The following is a 21,330-nucleotide window of genomic DNA, read 5'->3' on the forward strand; positions in this document are numbered from 1 at the left end:
AGTTGTTTTCCAGAAATTCAGTTTTTCAATTTACAAATATTTTGTATCTTACTGTTTTGTCTTCTTTAATATACCGTAATTTTAATAATCCCAAGGCTCATAGTGGTCTGGTCTCTTGTAAATAGTTGAAAAGTGACCAAAAAATGGCCAAAAGCACACAAAATCTCATCATGCCCCTTTTTTCCTTTGTCAATTTCTCGGTTTCTTTGTTTGTTGTTTTGTTTCTTCTTTACTTCTTCTTTTTGAGATTCCTCCTTTCTTAGGTTTTCAAAATATGCTTTGTAGTTACGGTAAGCAGACTTAGCAGATGTAAAATGCTTCTGAGTAAGTGGAACCAGTTCTGGCCTATTTCCGAATTTCTTCATCCCAGACATTATATTTAATTTCGCATTAAGAGTTCTCAAAAACGTGAAATATTCAAATTCATCACCTACTCTTAAGAAGAACATACAAAAAGCATAACACAAGACAAACATGATGAACCATACAAACACACATACACAACGTTGAAGGGAGCGTTAATTATTACGAGAGAAAACTAAAAAGATTATTATGATAGAAGAAAGAATAGATACAGAAGGGTTCTCAACCCCACCTTGAGAGATTAAGCATCCACCAACCGTCCACTGTGCTTTAGAAGGAATAAAAGCTGAAGTGAGAATGAAGCTGACTGTTTCACATACTGAAGCTTTCAGAACAGTAATGAGTAACAAGTTTCTGCCTTTTTCCATTTGTTTTTATATTTTTCTTAGAAAACTGCCAATGCAAAACATAAACCACACGAATAAGTCACTTTACCTCTCAAAAAAGTAACTTTTAGTGACAAATTTGAAAAAAAAATATAGTGACCAACTTGAAAAAAGTGAATTTTAGTTTTAAAAAAGTGACTCGCTATGAGTCCTGTTCCGCTCAATGAATTTACGTGAATAAAAATATACTTTACAAAGAATTAAGCTAGCGCCAAATGCTTTCCTGCATAACACTAGACTCGGTCTAAAAAATATATATAATTCTTACTTCAATCGATCTCTTCATTTCTAAAAACATTTTGATTACACCCTTCTAACGTCCGTCCGTTGATACACCACTTGCAGAGCAGGTCGAAACCAGCCACAGAGCTTTGGGGACCATGAATATGTTAGGAGGTGCCAAGTCATTAAAAATTCTCTTACAAATATCTAAATTGTGCATTTTGTATTGAGGTCTGGAGGGGACATGAAAAATTTAGGGGCTAGTTGCGAGCCTGTTGCAGAGTAGCACTTACCAACTGAATCTGGTATAAGCTTATTACTATATTGTCACATTTTTCCTTATTGAAGAGGAGGTAAGTGAATGACCGCTCAAGACGTTGCCAATTTCAGTCATCTGAATCTGTCCATCAACCTCTTTTCTCGGAAACGACCGCGGAACCCAGGAGGGTAGGTATCAGCGGTCTGTTTTGTCAATTGTTTTGATCGAAACACCGCCCGAAACAATGAGGTCGTGTGGTTCTCGAAGCCGTACATGAGAACGAGGTCGCTTCGTATTTTGAAGTGAAATAAATAAATAAGAATATTGCCTCCTTTCTTAAACGCTAAACCTTTTTAACTTGATGTAACAAATAACCTATATGATACTGATTGATACAATTGGATTTGGGGGAGTATTCCTTTTATATTCAGAGGTGTGTGTAAAGAAATTTGGAGGGGTGTTAGGGGGGTGTTGGGGGGGTGTAGATTACTCCCTGGTAAGAGACCATATAACAACCGCATCGGAATAGAATATCGCAAAAAAAAAAATAGGTGCAAAAGCTGGCCGCCAATGTTAAAGAACAGCCAAAATTAGCAAAGTACTAATTTACAAATGACGAAAAGGAACCATTTTGTAAAGTAATTTAGAATTATTTAGAAATAGAGATAAAGTACCAATAATAAACCCTGAACCACCATTAGTAATAGATGTCGGTCTGTCTCCTCTCTCTGACTCGAATTTCTGAAGAAGAACTCGGACTTCTCTTACATGTGAATTAACGTATGGAATTTCGAGAAATAGGTAGAATGAAAGGTCGTGTATGGCAATGTTACGTGTTAAAATATAAAGATAAGTAAGTATCTTGCAAATTTTGTGAACATAAATATGTATGCGCAAATTTTGATAAATTGGTGAGACATGTATCTTCTAGCACTTACCCAACCTATTTGGTTTATAACATTTATAAATTTAATGTGTTTATAATATCATTAATAGAGTCAAGTAGAGCAAATCCACTTACATATAAATTTAAACTGTTACTATATAATTTACTATATAATTTTTCACACATACCGTATTTAATTGATAGAACATATTGTAAATAAATATACATTTATGCGTACTCTCTAAAGATAATAAAGTGTTAATAAAGTAACATAGTACCGTTCAGAATATACATTTTAAAGAATCCTCTGTGGACAACAGTAATCATATGCTGTGATATAAAAACTAATTCAACTTTGAAATCATAATATGGTGATAGAATGCAATTTTCTTTCTGATTGAACATAAATTCCCGGATAAATTCCCATTTTGGGAATCTTCCCGGGAATATTCCCGAAAAATATCTTCCCGGGAATTTACCCATCACTAGTCCCGACCCCCTTACTTCTACATTTTTGGCCTTCCTACCGGCTAGGTTACCTGCAAGAGTAAGCAATAAATAGAAATTAGGTGGAAATGTATGCCGACGTCAAAGAAAATCGCCTTCATTTGTTGAGTGACAAGTGGTGTGTGCAACAGTGAAATCTAGAGTAAAGAAAGCGCTATAGTTGACTATTAATGAGCCACCCATGTTAAATGAATACAAAGTGGTGTAGTACGGCAAGAAGTATCCTGGTGGTTGAGAGTAGTTCCTCCAGTAGCATTGCTGAAGAAATTCTACCAGCATGAATAAAAGGTAAGAGAGGTGCGAAGAAAAACACCATACACGAAAGGGCAATTATACTTGAAACTAAAAGATAAGTAAAGAGCCATTGGACATTGAAATAGGGTCACCAGATCTATGTATTTCAAAAGTATTTTACGGGTATACGGGCCGTACGAAGTTACACTACACCCTTATAAAATTACCTATAATTAATTAGATTTGTGTACGCCATATATGTCGTATAATAATATATTTTGTACTTAACAAGGATTATATTTTTATTGTAATAAAGAGTTGGATTTAATCTATCTTCATTGATGCGTCAGTAATATCGCTCGTCAACAATATTTAAAGATTTGACAGACCAAGGGACGACATTTAAAATTAATTTTTATGGACAGAGACCTTGCAATAACTTTACCTTAATAGGAATAATATTAGTAATAAATGTAAGTTATCATGCAGAATGTTTCTAGATAGCAGATGCACCAAACCTATTGAAACAAAATGCAGCATATTCTTGAAGCACCAGTTATTAAATCTCATTTCTTCCGATACGTGCTTAATGCAATGAATGCTTTCTAGTGAAATAACAGAATGTTAACAGAGCTTGTGGTGGTAAAAAATTGTGTTCAGATGAACTGTCAAGATTTCCGGGAAATAGGACTCTCCTTGACCCAGCGACGAAGTACAGAAAATATGAATACTGAGGTGGACGTCTGTATTGATCATTATTAACTTACTATCATACAGTTTTGTTAGTAGTAATGGTAGTTTTATTAGTTAGTAATAGTGATTATAAGTGATACAAGTATCTATGAAAAAACATAAACATATAGAAATTATTATCCAACTAATGAAATGAGACCAGATTTATAGATTACAATACGAAAGTAAAACTGAATTTCTGATCCTTTCTCATCTCTTAAGAAATAGTATTTAGTATATTTTAATAAACGAGCTGATGTAAGAAAGAGTAGGTTACGATGCGAATTGTGTAACACGAATAATTTACGTACCTTTTATGTTGTCTTTGTACAATTTTTTAGCAGAAATAGTAAGGAAACTTTTTTTATGAAACTTCGCTTAACCTTCACTAGAAAACAAACTTGGTTCCATACTTCTGAGTTCAAGTTTTGCGGTTCATGAAGTTGTTCAAGTTTTAGTCCGCATTCTTTAATACACAAAAATTCAAGTCGTCGCCGCACAAGAAAAAGCAAACCAAACACATACACACAAATTATATATATAAATAATTTATTATATATATATATAGGGTAAAAGTGAGGGGGAACGCAGAGGAACTCATCCTCACACTTCTAGGAAATATCTGTGGCATTCCCGTGTTTTCTAAAAATTGCAATGAGGAAAGATAGGCACTGGGCACGGCGTGACGTCATATGTTCTCCTATCTTTTCAGATCTACTTATACACATGATATATATATATATATATATATATATATATATATATATATATATATATATATATATTTCTTACTGTTCAAGTAAAATCACTGTGCAGAGTAGCTATGACTCTATATATGGACTCTGGGCTCTTGATTGCCCAATCTCTTCCCTTTACGTTACACCATATGTACATACCTTTCTATTATTTAGTGAAATATGATGATGACAGGGAGTGAGAATGTGTATAGTGTCCTTTGACGGCATGTAAACAAAAGGGTTAGTAGGAAATAGTAGTGGTAGGGGAGATAACGGATATAGAATGTATAGAAAAGAAATAATAGTAGAGTATGGTACGGGTGGCGGAAGTGAACGCGTATACATTGCTTTAAAGCTCGAGGCTTTAAAGAAAAATTGTATAGAAAAGAAAGGAAATGGTGTGGGTAAGGATTGCTGTTGACTTGCGATAGATGAATTGTAAACAAAAGAAACAATAATAGCGGATGGTACGTGTGGGGGAAGAGAACACATATACAGTGCTTTAAAAGTGAATGTTTTAGAAAAATCTAGCTATGGATTGTACAAATAGAGATTATTAACATAATTGGAAAAAACTTGTTGGAACACGCATTCTGGCGCTCAGTGGCGAAAACGCGGCGCGGGGCGTGGACGCGAGCGGGAAAAGATGAAACGGGGTAAAGATATGCTGTAGCTCCTGTACGGAAGTTAGTTTTTGAGGAGGACCAAAACACTTTACCGTGTCCACCATTTCCGGTGAAAAAGAAATTGAATACTGAGAATATGGATTTACCGGGTGAAAAGTCAAATCACAGGCTGGATTTCCTTGACTGCTCTGAAGTAATATATTTATCATCATCTTCGGAAGATATTTCACCTTCATCTTCAGATGAAGAAACGGATTTCGAAGAAGGTCGCCAAACACCATCACCGACAGTTTCAACTACGCCACCATCTTCTCCTTCGTTATTGTCAAATACAAGAACAAGGTTTTAGAGTTTGGATTGCTCGTGTACCAATTTTAAAGTGGACTCAAAATGCATTTTAAAATCCATTAAAGACTGAGAAACCGATAAAATTATAATCTGCCATAGATGTGCTAAAGCTGTTCATAACAGATGGGAGACGATTGCCTTTTTATGTCAGAAGAATTGGGTGAAAGAGCGGTAAGGACTCTAATAGATGCAGAAATTGACGAAATTTTTTATAAGTATGCTAAATCACATACTATGCAGGAAATCTTTTATGAAACCTACTATGATCTCATTCAAGAAAGAAACATTAATTTTCTGAATGAAGTGATTCAGATTTTTAAAAATACAGACAGAAAGAAATCGTATTCGAAGTAAGTGTTCATGTGAAAATACTTTTACATTAGTGAAGTGAACTGAAGTGAATATATGAATAAACTGAAATATGACTGTTTTACTGTAAATAGTTTATGCATTAGTGAAGTGAATATATGAGTAAATACTTTTTAAAGACAAACAGAAACTGAAACGTGACTGTAAATACCTTTAAAGACATGAAGAAAAATATATATAAACTAACTCCCTATGTTAATTCTTGTGTTTGTGTTTTAAAAAAAAACATTTTCACACATTAGTCGACTTGGTGATAGTGAATATATTATGATGTAATGAAGAACATATTAGTGAAGTTTGTGTTTTTAAAATTATAAATTTGTACTCACGTTTAAACAATATTTGTTGTAACGCTCAATCTTTAACACTTATCCAACGAAATAAAACTTATTGATTTGCTTGAAGTATTTGGACAACATAGTGAAATCTTAAGTATAAACTTTATACGAAAAATGCGTGAATGTTCAAACAACACGGAATATGTTACTTTTTTATCTTGGAACGTAGACATGAAATTTTATCAAGTGTTAATGAATACATTATTGACACAAGATTTTAAGATTTCAAATCATAAATTTATTATTCGTGAATTTTGTTTCGCGCATGTGATGCCTAAGTAAATTTGCATTGTTTAATAAAATCATAAGTAGAATATTATTTACTTCCGTCACGTTGTCAAAAACAAATTGAATGGTTAACATTATACTTTGTAAACAAAATACAACTTTTGATTGCAAAGGTGCAGAAAAAACACTTTGTATCAAAACGTTTTGCAGTAGCTAATGTTATTGATTTGCAAAGTAAACAATGTCCACTATTAAACATATTGTATGCAAGCAATGCACAATACTTATGTTTTGGTGGATCGTTCAATAATATTAACTATTCATTTTGAATGATGTACTTTTAACTTTTGTAAGTGAATCATAATGTTACGGGATATGAAGTCAGGACAAGCTAGGACATCTGTATTTCATGTGGAAATTCAACCAGCCATCAATGGAAGCCAAGCAGCCTTCAAAAGTTCACTGCCTGATGTTATTAACAGCAATATTCTGTTGCCTCCAAAAATGAATTCGAATATCTTGCGCCAGTTGCTAGCAGATGTGTGTAGACAAGGCTTAGAATCACATTCGAATTTTTCCCAGCTAGGAAGATATGTGACTGCTGTTCCTACAACAGCTAAAACGTCAGGGAATGACTTGAGGAATGTAAGACCTTATGAAGAGATCCCTGGTCCAAAGAGTTTCCCAGTTGTTGGATCTTTACTGAGTTCTTTGCTGTTATCTTGCAACGCAAAAAGCGGCACGATTTGAGATCAAAAGTTCAACAGCCAATGATGAAGCCATTATCCGCCAAGCAATATTCAGCACCAATGGTAGAGGTGGCTCAGGACTTTGTTAAAAGAATAAGGATTATTAGAAATAATGAAGACGAAGTTAAATTTACAAATGGGCTTTGGAGTCTATATCCACTACTGCATTGGATATGAGGCTTGGTTGCCTAGATGCCGATTTATCTCCAGATTCCAAACCACAAATGATGATAGAAGCTACGAAGAACGTAATTGATGTTTTGGGTATTTTGGATTCCGGATTCAAGCTGTGGAAATTCTTCAGAACTCCGTCATTGCGAAAATTGGAGAAAAGTGAGGAATATTTCTCGAGAATAGTGAATGAATATGTACATTAGTCGTTAAAGAAGATGGAGAGCATGCCCAAACATAATGAAGAACAAATGTTGCTTCAAAAGTTACTTTCCAAGGATAAAGATCCACATGATACTACACTTATGGCGTTGGATTTGTTAGTAGCTGGCATTGATATGACTTCACACTCCTTGGCATTTCTCTTGTTCCATCTTGCAACGAATCAGGAGAAACAACAGAAACTTTACGAAGAGATTCAAAGCAATAGTTAATTAATCTTTTTATGTAAAGTCAGCTAGCGACGTACAACAGAATATTGGTGTTAATAACACCAGGCAGTGAGCTCTTGAAGGCTGCTTGGCTTCCATTGATGGCTGGTTGAATTTCCACATGAAATAAAGATGTCCTAGCCTGTCCTGACTTCATATCCCGTAACAATAAGAATTAAAAATCCATTTTGTGATGCATGAAAATATAAACAAACTTTTTATTACAGTAAAATATTTTCTTTTTGAAAAATTAATAACATTGAAATAAATAAATAGCAAAGAAAAATCTATTAGGAATTAAAATGTTGGAGAGTAACACATGTTTTATAATTATTTTGTTTTGCATTTACATATATTACTTGATCATTAGTTTTGTTTCACATGTGTGCATTATTTTAATTTTTCGTTATATCTTTTTACATTTGAAGAAATTATCCAAACATAAACAAGAACAAAAAACTTACTTGAAAAACATTCTTGCAGAGAAGAAACTTGAAATGGAAAACTAAGTAAGTAACTAACTAGCAAAGTATTAGAACTTGAAATATATGTTTTGTGCGCTAGAGTACGGCACTGTTTTAGAACACGAAATAAAAGATTGTCTGCTAGACTGCAACACTTGTACAGAAAAGAAACAGTGTTTTGATACTTTATGTTAATTGTTGAGAATATTTTCTTGTTATAAGACGCGTTTGTGCATTAGTAAAAGTATGAATTGTTCGTGTGAGAAATCACGTATTAACATTAATTATATTAAATTAGCTTGAAGTGGATACCAAAAAACTTACTTTGCCATGCATGTTATTTCAGTTTGAAAAATAACAATATACATAGTTGTATCATAAAAAGTAAACATGTGCTGGACTTGGAAACTTTTAATATTTTATCAGAAGACGATACGTACAAGGAAATTATGAAAATATATATGTAATCACATAATATTTATAATAAGATAGAAGATATTCTTATACAGTATAATTTTAATAAAGTTTATGAAAGCGTTATATTTCATTTGGTACTATCTGATTCCGATTTTCCAAGACAATATTTTACATAAAGATTTTTTTACACGGAATGAATATGAATTCAGGAAAATAATGTTAACTTTTGTGGGAAAGTTATACTCACGCGCATTCGTTGAAAGTTTGTGCGCTTGCACAGTCGTTTGTATGTTTGTAAGAACATTTAAGTAGGACAGTATTCGTAAAGATGTGTAGTAGACGATTATTTGCTATTGAGTATATTTCCCGGAAAGGAGAGAAATTAAACTTGCTAATCGTAAGAAAGTTATCTTTGTAGATCCTGATATTTGTGAAGAAGAAAACGACAAAGTGAAAATATTATATCGTAAGGAAGATAAACTTGATTCGTTTAGAAGATTTTATCGATATGATGAAATTCGATTTGAAAAAGTGTATCCTAATACGCATATTCAAATTCCTGAATTAGATATTGTGAACCGTAAGTGTAATCGGTTTAAAATAAGTGAGTTGTACGTAAGAGAACTTTTCCAAAATTATAAATTGAATAAACCACTACTTTCTCATGCTTGTTCATTAAGAATACCAGATGAAAGACGTCATTCATACAGATTAGCGTATGATAATAGTTTGAAACGTGCTGTGTGGGAATTTGTAATTAAGAAGAAAATTCGTGACATTGTGTTTGAACTTTACTTAAAGAAACACTGGTTAAGCGGTACTTATAGAAGAAATCAAGCGCTTTTAAAGAGATTTATCATACGAAGACGTTTCGTTTTCTGATACTTACATTTCTCATTTAGTGGAACTGTTTTTAAAGAAAGATAAAAATGTTTATAGAAAATAATCAGTGCATGTATGATTGTACTTATTTTTCTGTGAAGGAACAGTGTGCGTTGGAGTGTAATTCAAGATGGAAGCCACAACATATATTATTGTGTTATGATTGTTTTGAAAATAGTAGTATTTTAGATGAACATGAATGCATTACTTTAGACTATGATATGTTATGCTATAATGCATGGTTTGTTGTGGTTGATATACAAACCTTGGCTGACTTATATGAAGAACTTGTATCTATCCATAGTGATATTGAAATTGATGATTTGACATTTAATTACGTTTTATATAATATTTTATTAAACAAGGATTATATTCAACTAATACGCAGTTATTCTTGGAAAAGCATAAAATAAAAAAAATCGTCAATTTCTGCATCTATTAGAATCCTTACCGCTCTTTCACCCAATTCTTCTGACATAAAAAGGCAATCGTCTCCCATCTGTTATGAACAGCTTTAGCACATCTATGGCAGATTATAATTTTATCGGTTTCTCAGTCTTTAATGGATTTTAAAATGCATTTTGAGTCCACTTTAAAATTGGTACACGAGCAATCCAAACTCTAAAACCTTGTTCTTGTATTTGACAATAACGAAGGAGAAGATGGTGGCGAAGTTGAAACTGTCGGTGATGGTGTTTGGCGACCTTCTTCGAAATCCGTTTCTTCATCTGAAGATGAAGGTGAAATATCTTCCGAAGATGATGATAAATATACTACTTCAGAGCAGTCCGGGGAATCCAGCCTGTGATTTGACTTTCCCCCCGGTAAATCCATATTCTCAGTATTCAATTTCTTTTTCACCGGAGATGGTGGACACGGTAAAGTGTTTTGGTCCTCCTCAAAAACTAACTTCCGTACAGGAGCTACAGCAGAAAATACATACAATATTTTCCTAAACCCACAAATTTTAGCGATTACGTGAAACAAAATGGCGTCCTAACAACACCATCTTCATACAAGCTTCTTATCCCGTTCAAGGACAACATTCTTTCTCTCACGCCTCCCACTTTTTTCAATAGATTCAAAAGCAAAGCATACCATATACAAGCAAGCAATTCTTAACAAAAACAATAAAAAATTCCCAGGATTCTTCTCATGTGTCCATTCAACGTCAATACTTTTCTATTCTTGGAAATTCAATGTGTACGTTTCTTTACTCCAGGTTAAACAACCCCTAAACATTCATATGCTTTTTCTTATGTCTACGTGACTAAACTCAAGGCCAACACTTTTCTGTTCTTCAAAATGGCATGTGTTCATATCTTTACCCCGTTTCATCTTTTCGCGCTCGCGTCCACGCCCCGGGCCGCGTTTTCGCCACTGAGCGCCAGAATGCGTGTTCCAACAAGTTTTTTCCAATTATGTTAATAATCTCTATTTGTACAATCCATAGCTGGATGTTTCAAAAACATCTACCCTTAAAGTACTGTATACACGTTCTCTTCCCCCACATGTACCATACTCTACTATTCTTTCTTTTGTATACATTCTATATTCGTTCTCACCTCTACTAGTACCATTTCCTACTAACCCCTTTGTTTACATGCTGTCAAAGGACAAAATACACATTGTGAACCCCTGTCATCATTTGCCAGTAAACAATAGTAAGGTATCCATATTGTATAACACAAAGGAAAGGGATCAGCCAATCAGGAGCCCAGAGTGTATATATTTAGTCATAGCTACTGTTTAGTGTTCAAGTAAAATCACTCAGTGTTAGCGAAGTTATGCTTTATTTAAACTATTGTTCTTGGCAGAATACGTATTTATATCTGTTTGAGGAAGCTACTATTTGTTTGATGATGTGATCTTTTAGGAAGTCAAAGTTTCTTTCGACCGTTTTATGTTTGTAAGAAAGTGATTCTTTCACGTAACCGTTTCATCCATTTGATGACATTTCAGATTCTTTTGACCAAGTGTCCCTTTGAGGGAGTGATCATTATCTTAAGAGGTTTCGGCCGTTTGTAGATGTGAACATTTGACAAACTTGCCGCGTTTTTAATATCACCGTGTTACATTTTTGTCTTGTCCTATGTTTTGACGATGTCTCAGTTCCGTTCGACAAATTGACGAGTTCTTTTTGCAATGTGACCGCTATGATGTGTCGTGTTTCCCATTCACTGTCTACAGATTTTCAAAACTACTACGCATATTTCTCCTTGAAGCCTAGACTGTACATAGGATGGGCGTTTGCAAAGTAGAGTTCCTAAGATATGTGTATTGGGGGAAGGGAGCGGTGGTCACCGAATGAAGGAAACTGTCAGGTGTAGAATTTTGAAATTTGGTACAAACGTTCTCTCTGCACCCTAGACTCCAGATTACAGTTTATTTCGCAAATGCGAAACTAAGTTGAGAGGGCAAGCTTTTCCTTAGTTTTTGTTCACCAGAATAATGAACTTGTATTTGTGTTATTTACTTAAAATTATTATCGAAGACGAAGAGCAGTGGAACGAAGAGAAAGGAAGAGAGGAAAAATGTTGTCCGCGTAGACACGCTAGGTCGTAAGCTAGTTTTACATACATTTCCATTTTGCCAAGAAAGCTGACGGGATCAAGAAAAGCTTATTTCAGTTTTGGGTTTAGCATCCTCCAATTAGTAATAAACGACTATCAGCGTTCAATCAACCAAATGAACATAAACCAATGTTATTAATGATTTAAAAGAGGAAACCGAAACTTTGAATAATACAAATCCACTTCAAATGATTTTCTATCGATCAGATCTAATTTGCAATAATTTATAAGTCGTCTTCCGTGATGATAAACTTCACTTGGTTATGAAGGCATCGTCAGGATTTTTCTTTTCTAAATCTCAACAGCACAATTCAGCATTAATACAGCAAAAACGATTGAGTCTACTATTACTTGGTTATTTGTCTTCACAGCCAGTTACATATAATAATCTGCGCAAACAAAAATTGTCTACATTACTGAGATCACACAGCCTAAAGCCACTAAAAACCGACGAAGCGTTACACAGCCTTAGGCGGACAATATATTGACCAAAAGAGTGCAGCCGAGCCGAAGTGAGGAATGGAGCGAAGCCTTCCAACCAGATTCACTCGAGCACCCTCTCCGACCTTGCGACTGAGACACACAGCCAATGCACTTAACCTTCTCTCTCCGCATCTTCTATCTTGGGTAGGTTGACCTTCTAGGGTCAAATTGGGACCGGCCTTAGAACATACAGATGACAGACCGGGTCACAGAAACATTGCACAACTCAAAGCTCTTTTGGCAAATGCAGTTGTATTTAAATTATTTGGCGTATGCAAATAACCAAGTTAATTTTCATATCTAGTCTTAAGTACCATGGACTTATTATGTACCAATCTACCATCAAACGGTGCATTGCTAATATGTCGTTCGTCGAGGTTTTGTAACATCCTTACGCATCTGGCACTACGATACAATAAAGGAAGGTAGTGGATCGAAGACACAGGTAACGAGATGTTATTGAGGTGATAAAGCTTTATGCACGAGAAGAATGATGAAGCAACAACTGGCAGTAATCGATATTATTTATATACTATTCGAATACTTAAATAAAACCTTTCTTTTAAAATCTTTAGATCATTTATAATGATATTCAAGCTAATTGAATAAATTTCATGTTTAGCTTTGACCTGGAACTCGAATATTTAGTTGAACATTATCTCTTAAAGGTATTTACAATTTCTAGTTCACCAAGGGGTACGGGCACAAGAAGCTTAGCTGGAACTTTTCGTGTTACTTTTCATGTCAACTAATCAGACGAAAATAAACTTGGCTTCAATATCTTTCAACAAATAATGATCTAAGCATACTTACTTACTATTTGCAAATATTGTGTGCTAAATAGTCTAAAGGAACAACTGTAATTATTAAGAAGCAAAATTATTTTAGAAGAACTTACTCTTATATCAAAGCTGTGTACCCTTTACATAAAAATCATAATTAAAAGAAGAAAATTGAAATTAAATTTATAGTCTATATGGTTCAATTCTTATTACGTGGTGCAGATAGGGTAACTATCGGCACACTAGAAGCATTATGAAAATTATTTAACATTGCAAAAATATAAATTATAATGGACTAATCCAGGCAATTAATAAATAAAAATTAACAAATAAAGTTAAAGAAAAGAAACTATAACGAAATCAGGACAACTTTCTATTGTTTTTCGTTGAGAAAATTCTCGATAGTCCCAAGCGCTGTTATTTTTACTAGATCAGATAGAAATTATAACATATAGTTTTCGCACATACTCCATCTGTGGATATTAGAATGTCGTCTTTGATATGCGCTCACTTTTGTTAGAGACCGCCCACATATTACGTAAATGCTATTTTTGACCATTTTTTTACCCCTCCTTTCCCTTGTCACACTTAGTAACACATGACCAAACCTTTCCCTCCTTTGTTACGTAACACTTTTTGATTTTTGTTTTCTCAGCAGCTTTGCTTATTTTCGGGGTTATTACAATAAGAAACTATTTTTTAATGGAAGAACTTTCTATTACACAAAGATTCTATTCAAAATATATTTGTAGTGTTTTCCCCAACAAATCAAAGTATTAGAAATAGGTAGTATAATAATAATAATATTTGAATCTCATAAGGTTGTTTAATCAATCAGTCTTAATTGTTCGATGTTACATATTGTCGTTTTTCCAAGGAGATCGCTCGCATCCTATTAGGTCGCCAACGATCGTCAAAGAGGAAATGATGCCGGAAGATGCAAGTGAAACATAATCTAAAAACCTGACATCAACCTCTTTTTCTTGAATACAGGATGCTTTTGAAGTTAGTAAGTGTCGACGACGCAAAGTAGTTCTCTTTCTCTTCGACCACAGATTCAAAATGGCTGCACACGTGAAAGAGCTTTCAAGCATATTCTTTGGACTTCATTTTTCCCATTTCCAAATTATTCTTATCCTACATCAGTGCCACAATAAGAATGAGCTCGATATCTCCAGTAACATTCAAATCCAAAAATGAAAAAAACAAATCAGTACGAGATGAATATACCACAAATTAGATTTTTAATATCTTATTTTACTTTGGAAATCGTGGTTCATTCTGTCGCGGAAGCTATTATTTCACAAAAAAGAGTTTCTTCTGTTTCACATGCGAAAACCTTTAAAAGAATAGAGTGGGTAACAATTCAAATAAAAAGTTTTAAATAATATTCTCAGAAATAGCGATACGAGTGGGAACGTAAGAACATTTTTAAGTAGTGGTTACCATCACTAACAACTAACTGCAGAAAAACGTATACCGTAAACGCAATGCTCCGATAGCCACAAAACAAGAGTTTTATAGTATTTTAATAAACCCAGGGTTCGTCACCAGTCATGCTAGTGTCTAGTAGCGTCTTCGAGTCCCTTCTGTATGATTCAATTTATATTTTCTATATGTTTACAATGTCCCAAAAGAATAGAAATTTATTTATTTATTAAAACGAAAAGAACGGAATAAAATTGTTTAAAATATTGCATATAAATCTGAGAATAAAAATAAAAATTATAGCAATAAATCATGTGTTAGGTAACGAAGGTGTAAGCCCCCTCCCCCTTTACACTTCGTAACGCAAGACTGAACCCCGTCCCCTCTCTGGCGCGTTAGGTAATATGTGGACGACTCGTTAACCCTAGTATAGTTATTGTAATGCGTTTACAGTTGTAAACATGAATTCCGGCTTCGTACTTTGTGAAAAAATTCTCCGATAATAGAGTTTAATATCCTATATAATCCTCTTTCATATGCACTCACTCATTTTAACTGTAATATTTCTATTTTTATGACGAACTATCTTAATCAGTATCAAATAATCAACTCTAATAACCTACTCTATTACCCTAGGGGCCTCGGTAGATCAGTGATAGAGCATTCACCTCTGGTGCATGGGGCCCTTATAACAGCTCGCGCCAAGTTAGCTTCATGGTGAACAAACACAATGTGCGTGTTTTCTCAGGGTTCTCCCGTTTCCTCCCACTTTCTTCATTCCAGCATTCCTTCATTCCTCATCATCATCGTCTCCTTTAGCCTACACGGCTTAATCGCGGGACGTAAAACTGAAAAATTTCATTTCATTTCATTTCTATTATCCTATCCTACCCTATACTAGGATAGGGTCTACTGTACTAACCTAACTTAACGTACTCTACTAATGCAACCTATTCTACCCTATCCTACTTAATTTATCTACCCTACTAAGAACCTGATCTATTGTATCGACCTAATCTAGTATACTAAACGTTTATGCTCTACTAACCTAATCTAACATAACCTAAACCTCTTAACCTTACTAATCTAACACTCTACTCTATTAATTCAACTTTAAACCATAAAAGTTATATTTTTATAATGTGACGACCTACTCTGCACGTAAAGATATTACGGGAGAGTGGACACAGGGGATATGAAACTTTCGGTTAGGTTTCATAGTGGTGTATTTAAGATTATTTCTGGTGTGTGTCCTAAGCTATTAAGGTTTCACTTGGAACCACTTTGCATCTAAATGTTAAATACCTAATTTTTGCTCCAATGCTGATTTGCCTCTGAGTAGGGAAAACTGATCGATAAAGTCGGTATAAACACACTGTTCTATGAAGGATGAATGATGATTCAAGGTAGCAAATAGCAAAGCGTAAAATGAAACACGGACATTTTGCTATAACCATTCCCTAACGCAATACAAAGAGTGGGGTATTTTCATTAGTACCAAAGGCTTTGCAAGGTCCCTCAGTTCGCTATGCATACTATTAATATATGAAGTGCTAATCTTACACTCGTACAACTTCCTTGCTACAATCAGGGAAACGTGAAATCTGTCAACGCCACCATGATGTTGTTACTTACCTTCTTTTGTGAGAGGAGTCAGCTTCGTGGCTTTGGTACGAAGTCCATCGTTCTTCTTCGAATAGTAGCAGGCGCCATTCATGTAGTATTCATTTTTATGATAACCGTTGGTCCATCTGTGGCCGCACGTCTACAAATACCAAATAGTCATATTTAGCATCAAACGTTGAACATCAATTCTTTTAACCTCTTTACAAGTGACTGTAACAAGTGATGCCAGATAATTGAATGTAAATATATGCAGTAGAGTAATGATTATCCGAGCCTCGACTAACCGAGTTCGAGGTTAACCGAAGTGGTCTCTGAAAAAATGGCAGAGCGAACAGTGAGCATTGCACTACGAACAGAAACCGAGGCAATTACTGTAAATTAACAAAAATAAGTAAAAAAAGTTCAAAAGAATTCTAGAAGATTCGTACCCTGATCCTTCTGGATCGGATTATCAAAAAACGATCGGATTATCAGAAAATACAGAAAAATACGGATTTGTAGTAAAATAAGCAATCTCTGAACTCAAAAATGACTGTATTGTTCTCTACAGTAAAAGCAAATGAAGAGTAAGTACTAAAAACTACACAAGACAGCAAGAGATGACGGAGCACTAAAGCAGATAAGCGGTAACAACAAGTAAACAATAATTCCTCTACTGCAGTAAACGACAATGGGCCTCGTGAGTCACCGACGAGTCGGGCAGTGTTGCCAGATCTACTGATTTTGCTGGAGATCTCCTGCTTTTTCTACGTTCTACTGCGAAAGAAAATGAAAAGTAAACAATCTCCTGCTTTTTCCTTACTTGGAGAAGTTAAAGAAATATATTATTATTAATATTGAATTTTCAATGTTTCCTCACATAAAAAAGACAAAATTTCTCTGTTATAATACACAAAGCTCTGTAGAGCATATAGTTATAGAGCTTTACTGCATATAATATAAATCCAAAGAATACAACTGTACGTCATCTTCTATATGCATTATGGTTAGCGTTTTTATGACTTTCTGGAAGATTTACAAGTAGGCCTAAGTGTTGTTTAGATTGGGACTTGGGTTGGAAGAGTGGCTTAGATCGTTTCTCCACGATCGTCAGTAAGAAATCGTCTTACGCCACGATCACGTTTGAGTGCACAACACAGCTACGTTATCGCTACGTGCATGAAAAGACATTTTCCCACTCCACTTTGATCTTTCACTACGTTTTACTTCACACATGTGTGTATCAAATAATATTAATATAAATCGGGACTTTTCCCTTTCATTTGCTCAACGTAGTTCATCGGAAATGAATTCTAGACTGCTTGTTTTGACTACTGCCCCCTTAATAATGACAAATTCGATTGCCCCCCGGATTTACATTCAAACGCCACCACTGTATGTGTCTACTGCTTTCTCCTGTTTTTTGTTTTCGAATCTCCTGCTTTTCCAACTGGCTGGTCTGGCAACACTGGAGTCGGGATAAGTTCAGCTCGAGCACGGTCGTATCAGCCGGAGTGGCAGACCAGCCGAGGGCGGACGAGAGGGGTTCTACTGTAACATTGAGAAGTGTCTCCGCTCTTAAATGAAAGAAAACTATATATTATATACTTTGAAAAGAAAACTTTGAAATATATATACAATATCTTAAATTATATTAATTGCTGAAAAAATGGGGGGCCTAGGACCCCCGGTCCTGGGCTAGATCCACCACTGGTTCCTTCCACTTCTACAGTTATTAAATGTGCTTAAAGTTGTTTCCGTTAGCGGCCATAACACTTAGCTGTTGTTTGAACAACGTCGGTGAAAATGTTTGCGAGAAATGTAGCATATGTATGTTTTAAACTTTGCATATGATAGTTAAGAGTGTAGGAGGTCTCGACTCGTTTTTTAAAACTTGTAATACCACTTTACAATGGATTTTCGTTCCTCAAATGTGAAGCACATATTGGCCATTTCATTTTACTTTCATACGTTATTCTTCAGTCAAGAGAGTTTACTGACACATTTTAAGCAAACACTTTACTTACTACATGTTACAATGATCATTCAACTTCGGAAACAATACGCAGGTATCATCTGTTAAATTGTGCATAGATTTTTTTTACGTATATTTAAAACTAGCAGCGTTCACCCCGCTTCGCTGGGGTCACCCCGGAACGCAATAAACCTTGTTAATTAGATAATTTTTACTTTTTCGCTTTGAAGCTTGAGCGCGAAACTGCCCCTCTGGCCCTGGGTCACCAAACGATTTAGCATCGAAAGTTATTAGCATCGACATTATATCGCCTGTCATTTATGTTAACCCGCCGAGTGACACGGTCATGCGGGTTGCATATAAATACGTTTATTTTTACCTATGATGAACTAACAAAGGATTTGTACGTTATGGACACTTGAATGGTCAATTATCTCAAGACACTGGTAATTGAAAATTAAAGTGATATGATAAAAACCATCTAGGGTCCAAATCCTAATAACCCCCCAAAAATGAAAGAAATTGGTTCAGCCGTATTAGCGTGATGAGGGAACAAAGGATTTGTACGTTCTCTTTTATATATAAGATAAGCAAGCTGAAAGTCGCATTTCTACTTCCAATTTTTTAAGAAACAGTTGTCAAAACTTCAATCATTTTCAAAGGAGTTAGAATCTCTCCCTATCGTCACAACACATCAAAACGCTAAACAAAATGAAGCAAGATCTCATGTAGAAGAATACCTTAAAATAAAGTATTAATAAAATAACATACCACGATAATACCACTTGAAATGCTGCTTGCCGCCATGGCATTACCCAGCCAAGTTTTATTTATCCTCTGCATAATCCTAGCATCTGTTTTGGGATCATGATAATTAGATGTGTCATCTGTTGGTTAAACACAAAGAAAAATACGTTAGTATTTTGTTTATAAGTCGAACGTTTAAGACAATTTTTGATTCAATTAATAATTGAGGACAAGGGACGTGCTCAACCCTGGCTCTATGATCCGTGAAGGGTCTTCACTAAGGTTCTGAATATTAATGAGTTAGTTAAAATCAATGAAGTATATTAAAAATGTAGAAAGTAAGCCAAATAGTATTTACGAAACATTAGTATATGAAACTAATAATAATTTCCAAAGCCTTACTTATAGATCAAGAACTTTGGTGAGCAGCATTGAGATAATATAAACAGCTAGTGATGCCCTGATGAGAGATCTCTGATGGTATCGAACTCGCATATATTGAATCGAACCGCCATATTGGAAGAGGAGTTTGTGTTCCTAGCAAAAATTGCACGACAAAAAAAAAAAAAGTTTGAAATTTCAATGTATTTTTCAAAGCATATGAAAATTCTATTAGGGGATTTCAATGCGAAGGTAGAACTAGAGGATATTTTCAAACCGATTATAGGGAACGAAAATCTGCATAAGGAAATTAATGACAACGGTGTTAGACTCGTGAACTTTGCAAAGTCCAAAAACCTAATCGTGAAGAGTACAAAATTCCCACATCGCGAGGTTCATAAATATCAATACACATGGACCTCACCAGACGGAAAAACACATAATCAAATTGATCACGTTTTAGTAGATAGAAGAAGGTAATCTAGCATAATTGATGTCCGGTCGTTTAGGGGAGGCTGATTGTGACACTGATCACTACCTGGTAGCAGCGATAATAAGAGACAGATTATCGTTGAATAAAGGTAATATTCAGTGTCCGAAAACGGAGAGATTTAATTTAAAGAAATTAGAAGAGAGCCAGGTAAGAGAGGAATACCAGATTGAAGTTTCGAATAGATTCTAGGTTTTAGAAGATTCGGAATACACTAGTGTTGAGGATACTTGGATTGGAATTAGAGATAGCATTAAAAGTTCAGTAATAGAAAAATTGGGACACCGGAAATACGTAGGAACAAACCATGGTTCGACCAGGAATGCCTTAATCTAGCAGAGAAGAGAAAACAAGCAAAATTACGCTGGCAACAAAATCCGAATGAAATAACTACACAAAATTTCGCAGATATCAGGCGCGAAACATCCAAAACTTTTAGAGCAAAGAAACGCGATTTTTTGAAAGCTAAAATTAAGGAACTCGAAGATAATAGTAAAAATAAAAATAACATGTATAAGGGGATCAGCGAATTTAAGAAAGGCTATCAACCTCGTGCTTATATATTTAAAAAAGCTGACGGAACAGTTCTCACTGATACGGATAGCATCTTAAATACATGGAAAGATTTCTTTGACAATTTGCTGAACACGCAACCAAAAACTAATGTATGTGGAGAAAAGGAGATACACACCGCAGAACCGTATATTCCAGAACCCAACCGAATAGAAGTAGAAAAAAAATTAAAGAAACACAAATCTCCGGGTGTAGATGAAATTCCGGCTGATTTAATTTTAGCTGGAGGCGAAGAATTGTGGAACAACATACACAAACTCATTCTCCTTATCTGGAACAAGGAAGAATTGCCACAAGAGTGGAAAGAATCAATCATTGTTCTAATTCACAAGAAAGGCGACAAAACTGACTGTAACAATAATTCGAGGCATTTCTCTTCTGTCAACATCCTATAAAATCCTTTCAAATTTTTTGTTAGCAAGATTGGCCCCATACGCAGATGAAATTATTGGAGATTATTAGTGCGGATTTAGACAAAATCGATCAACTATCGACCAAATATTTACCATTCGCCAAATACTCGAAAAAAGTGGAAATAACCCGGTACATCAATTATTTATTGATTTTAGAAAGGCGTACGACTCGGTTAGGAGAGAAACATTATACAACGTTCTTACAGAACTTGGAATACCGAGAACGCTAATTAGATTAATTAAGATATGTTTAAATGGATCCCAAAATAAAGTCATGTGGGAGAATTTTTGTCCACGAGCTTTCACGTCGAAAATGGCCTGAAACAAGGAGATGCGTTGTCGCTATTATTATTTAACTTTGTGCTAGAATACGCTATAAGGAAAATCAAAGATAGCAACCAGGACCTAGAGTTGAACGGTATTCACCAGGTTATGGCATATGCTGATTATGTAAATTTAATAGGGGATGATAGGAGAAAAATAGAAAGAAATGCAGAGATCTTATTAAACGCTTGCAGGGACATGGGTTTA

General features: G+C 34.8%; 2 protein-coding genes across 2 annotated transcripts in view; one reads left to right on the forward strand and one right to left on the reverse strand.

Annotated features, from left to right (window-relative positions):
- Positions 1 to 19,077, reverse strand: part of LOC145663828 (integrin alpha-4-like) — a 187,091-nt gene extending 168,014 nt beyond the window's left edge. The window contains exons 1-2 of the mRNA XM_081729925.1: positions 18,967 to 19,077; positions 16,251 to 16,380 (exon numbers count right to left, since the gene is read on the reverse strand). Coding sequence (XP_081586051.1) covers positions 16,251 to 16,380; positions 18,967 to 19,038 — 202 coding nt within the window. The 5' untranslated portion in view covers positions 19,039 to 19,077. The remainder of the gene's footprint in view (positions 1 to 16,250; positions 16,381 to 18,966) is intronic.
- On the forward strand, positions 7,006 to 10,157 carry LOC145663662 (putative cytochrome P450 301a1, mitochondrial). Its single transcript, XM_081729761.1, is given in 5 exon segments — positions 7,006 to 7,108; positions 7,111 to 7,317; positions 7,402 to 7,584; positions 8,886 to 9,047; positions 10,006 to 10,157. Coding segments are annotated over 5 exon segments (807 nt in total).
- Positions 19,078 to 21,330: the final 2,253 nt, after the last annotated feature.

The sequence above is a fragment of the Thermobia domestica genome, chromosome 11 (genome assembly GCF_964235325.1).
Source record: "Thermobia domestica chromosome 11, izTheDome1.hap1.1, whole genome shotgun sequence".
Lineage (NCBI taxonomy): Eukaryota > Metazoa > Arthropoda > Insecta > Zygentoma > Lepismatidae > Thermobia > Thermobia domestica.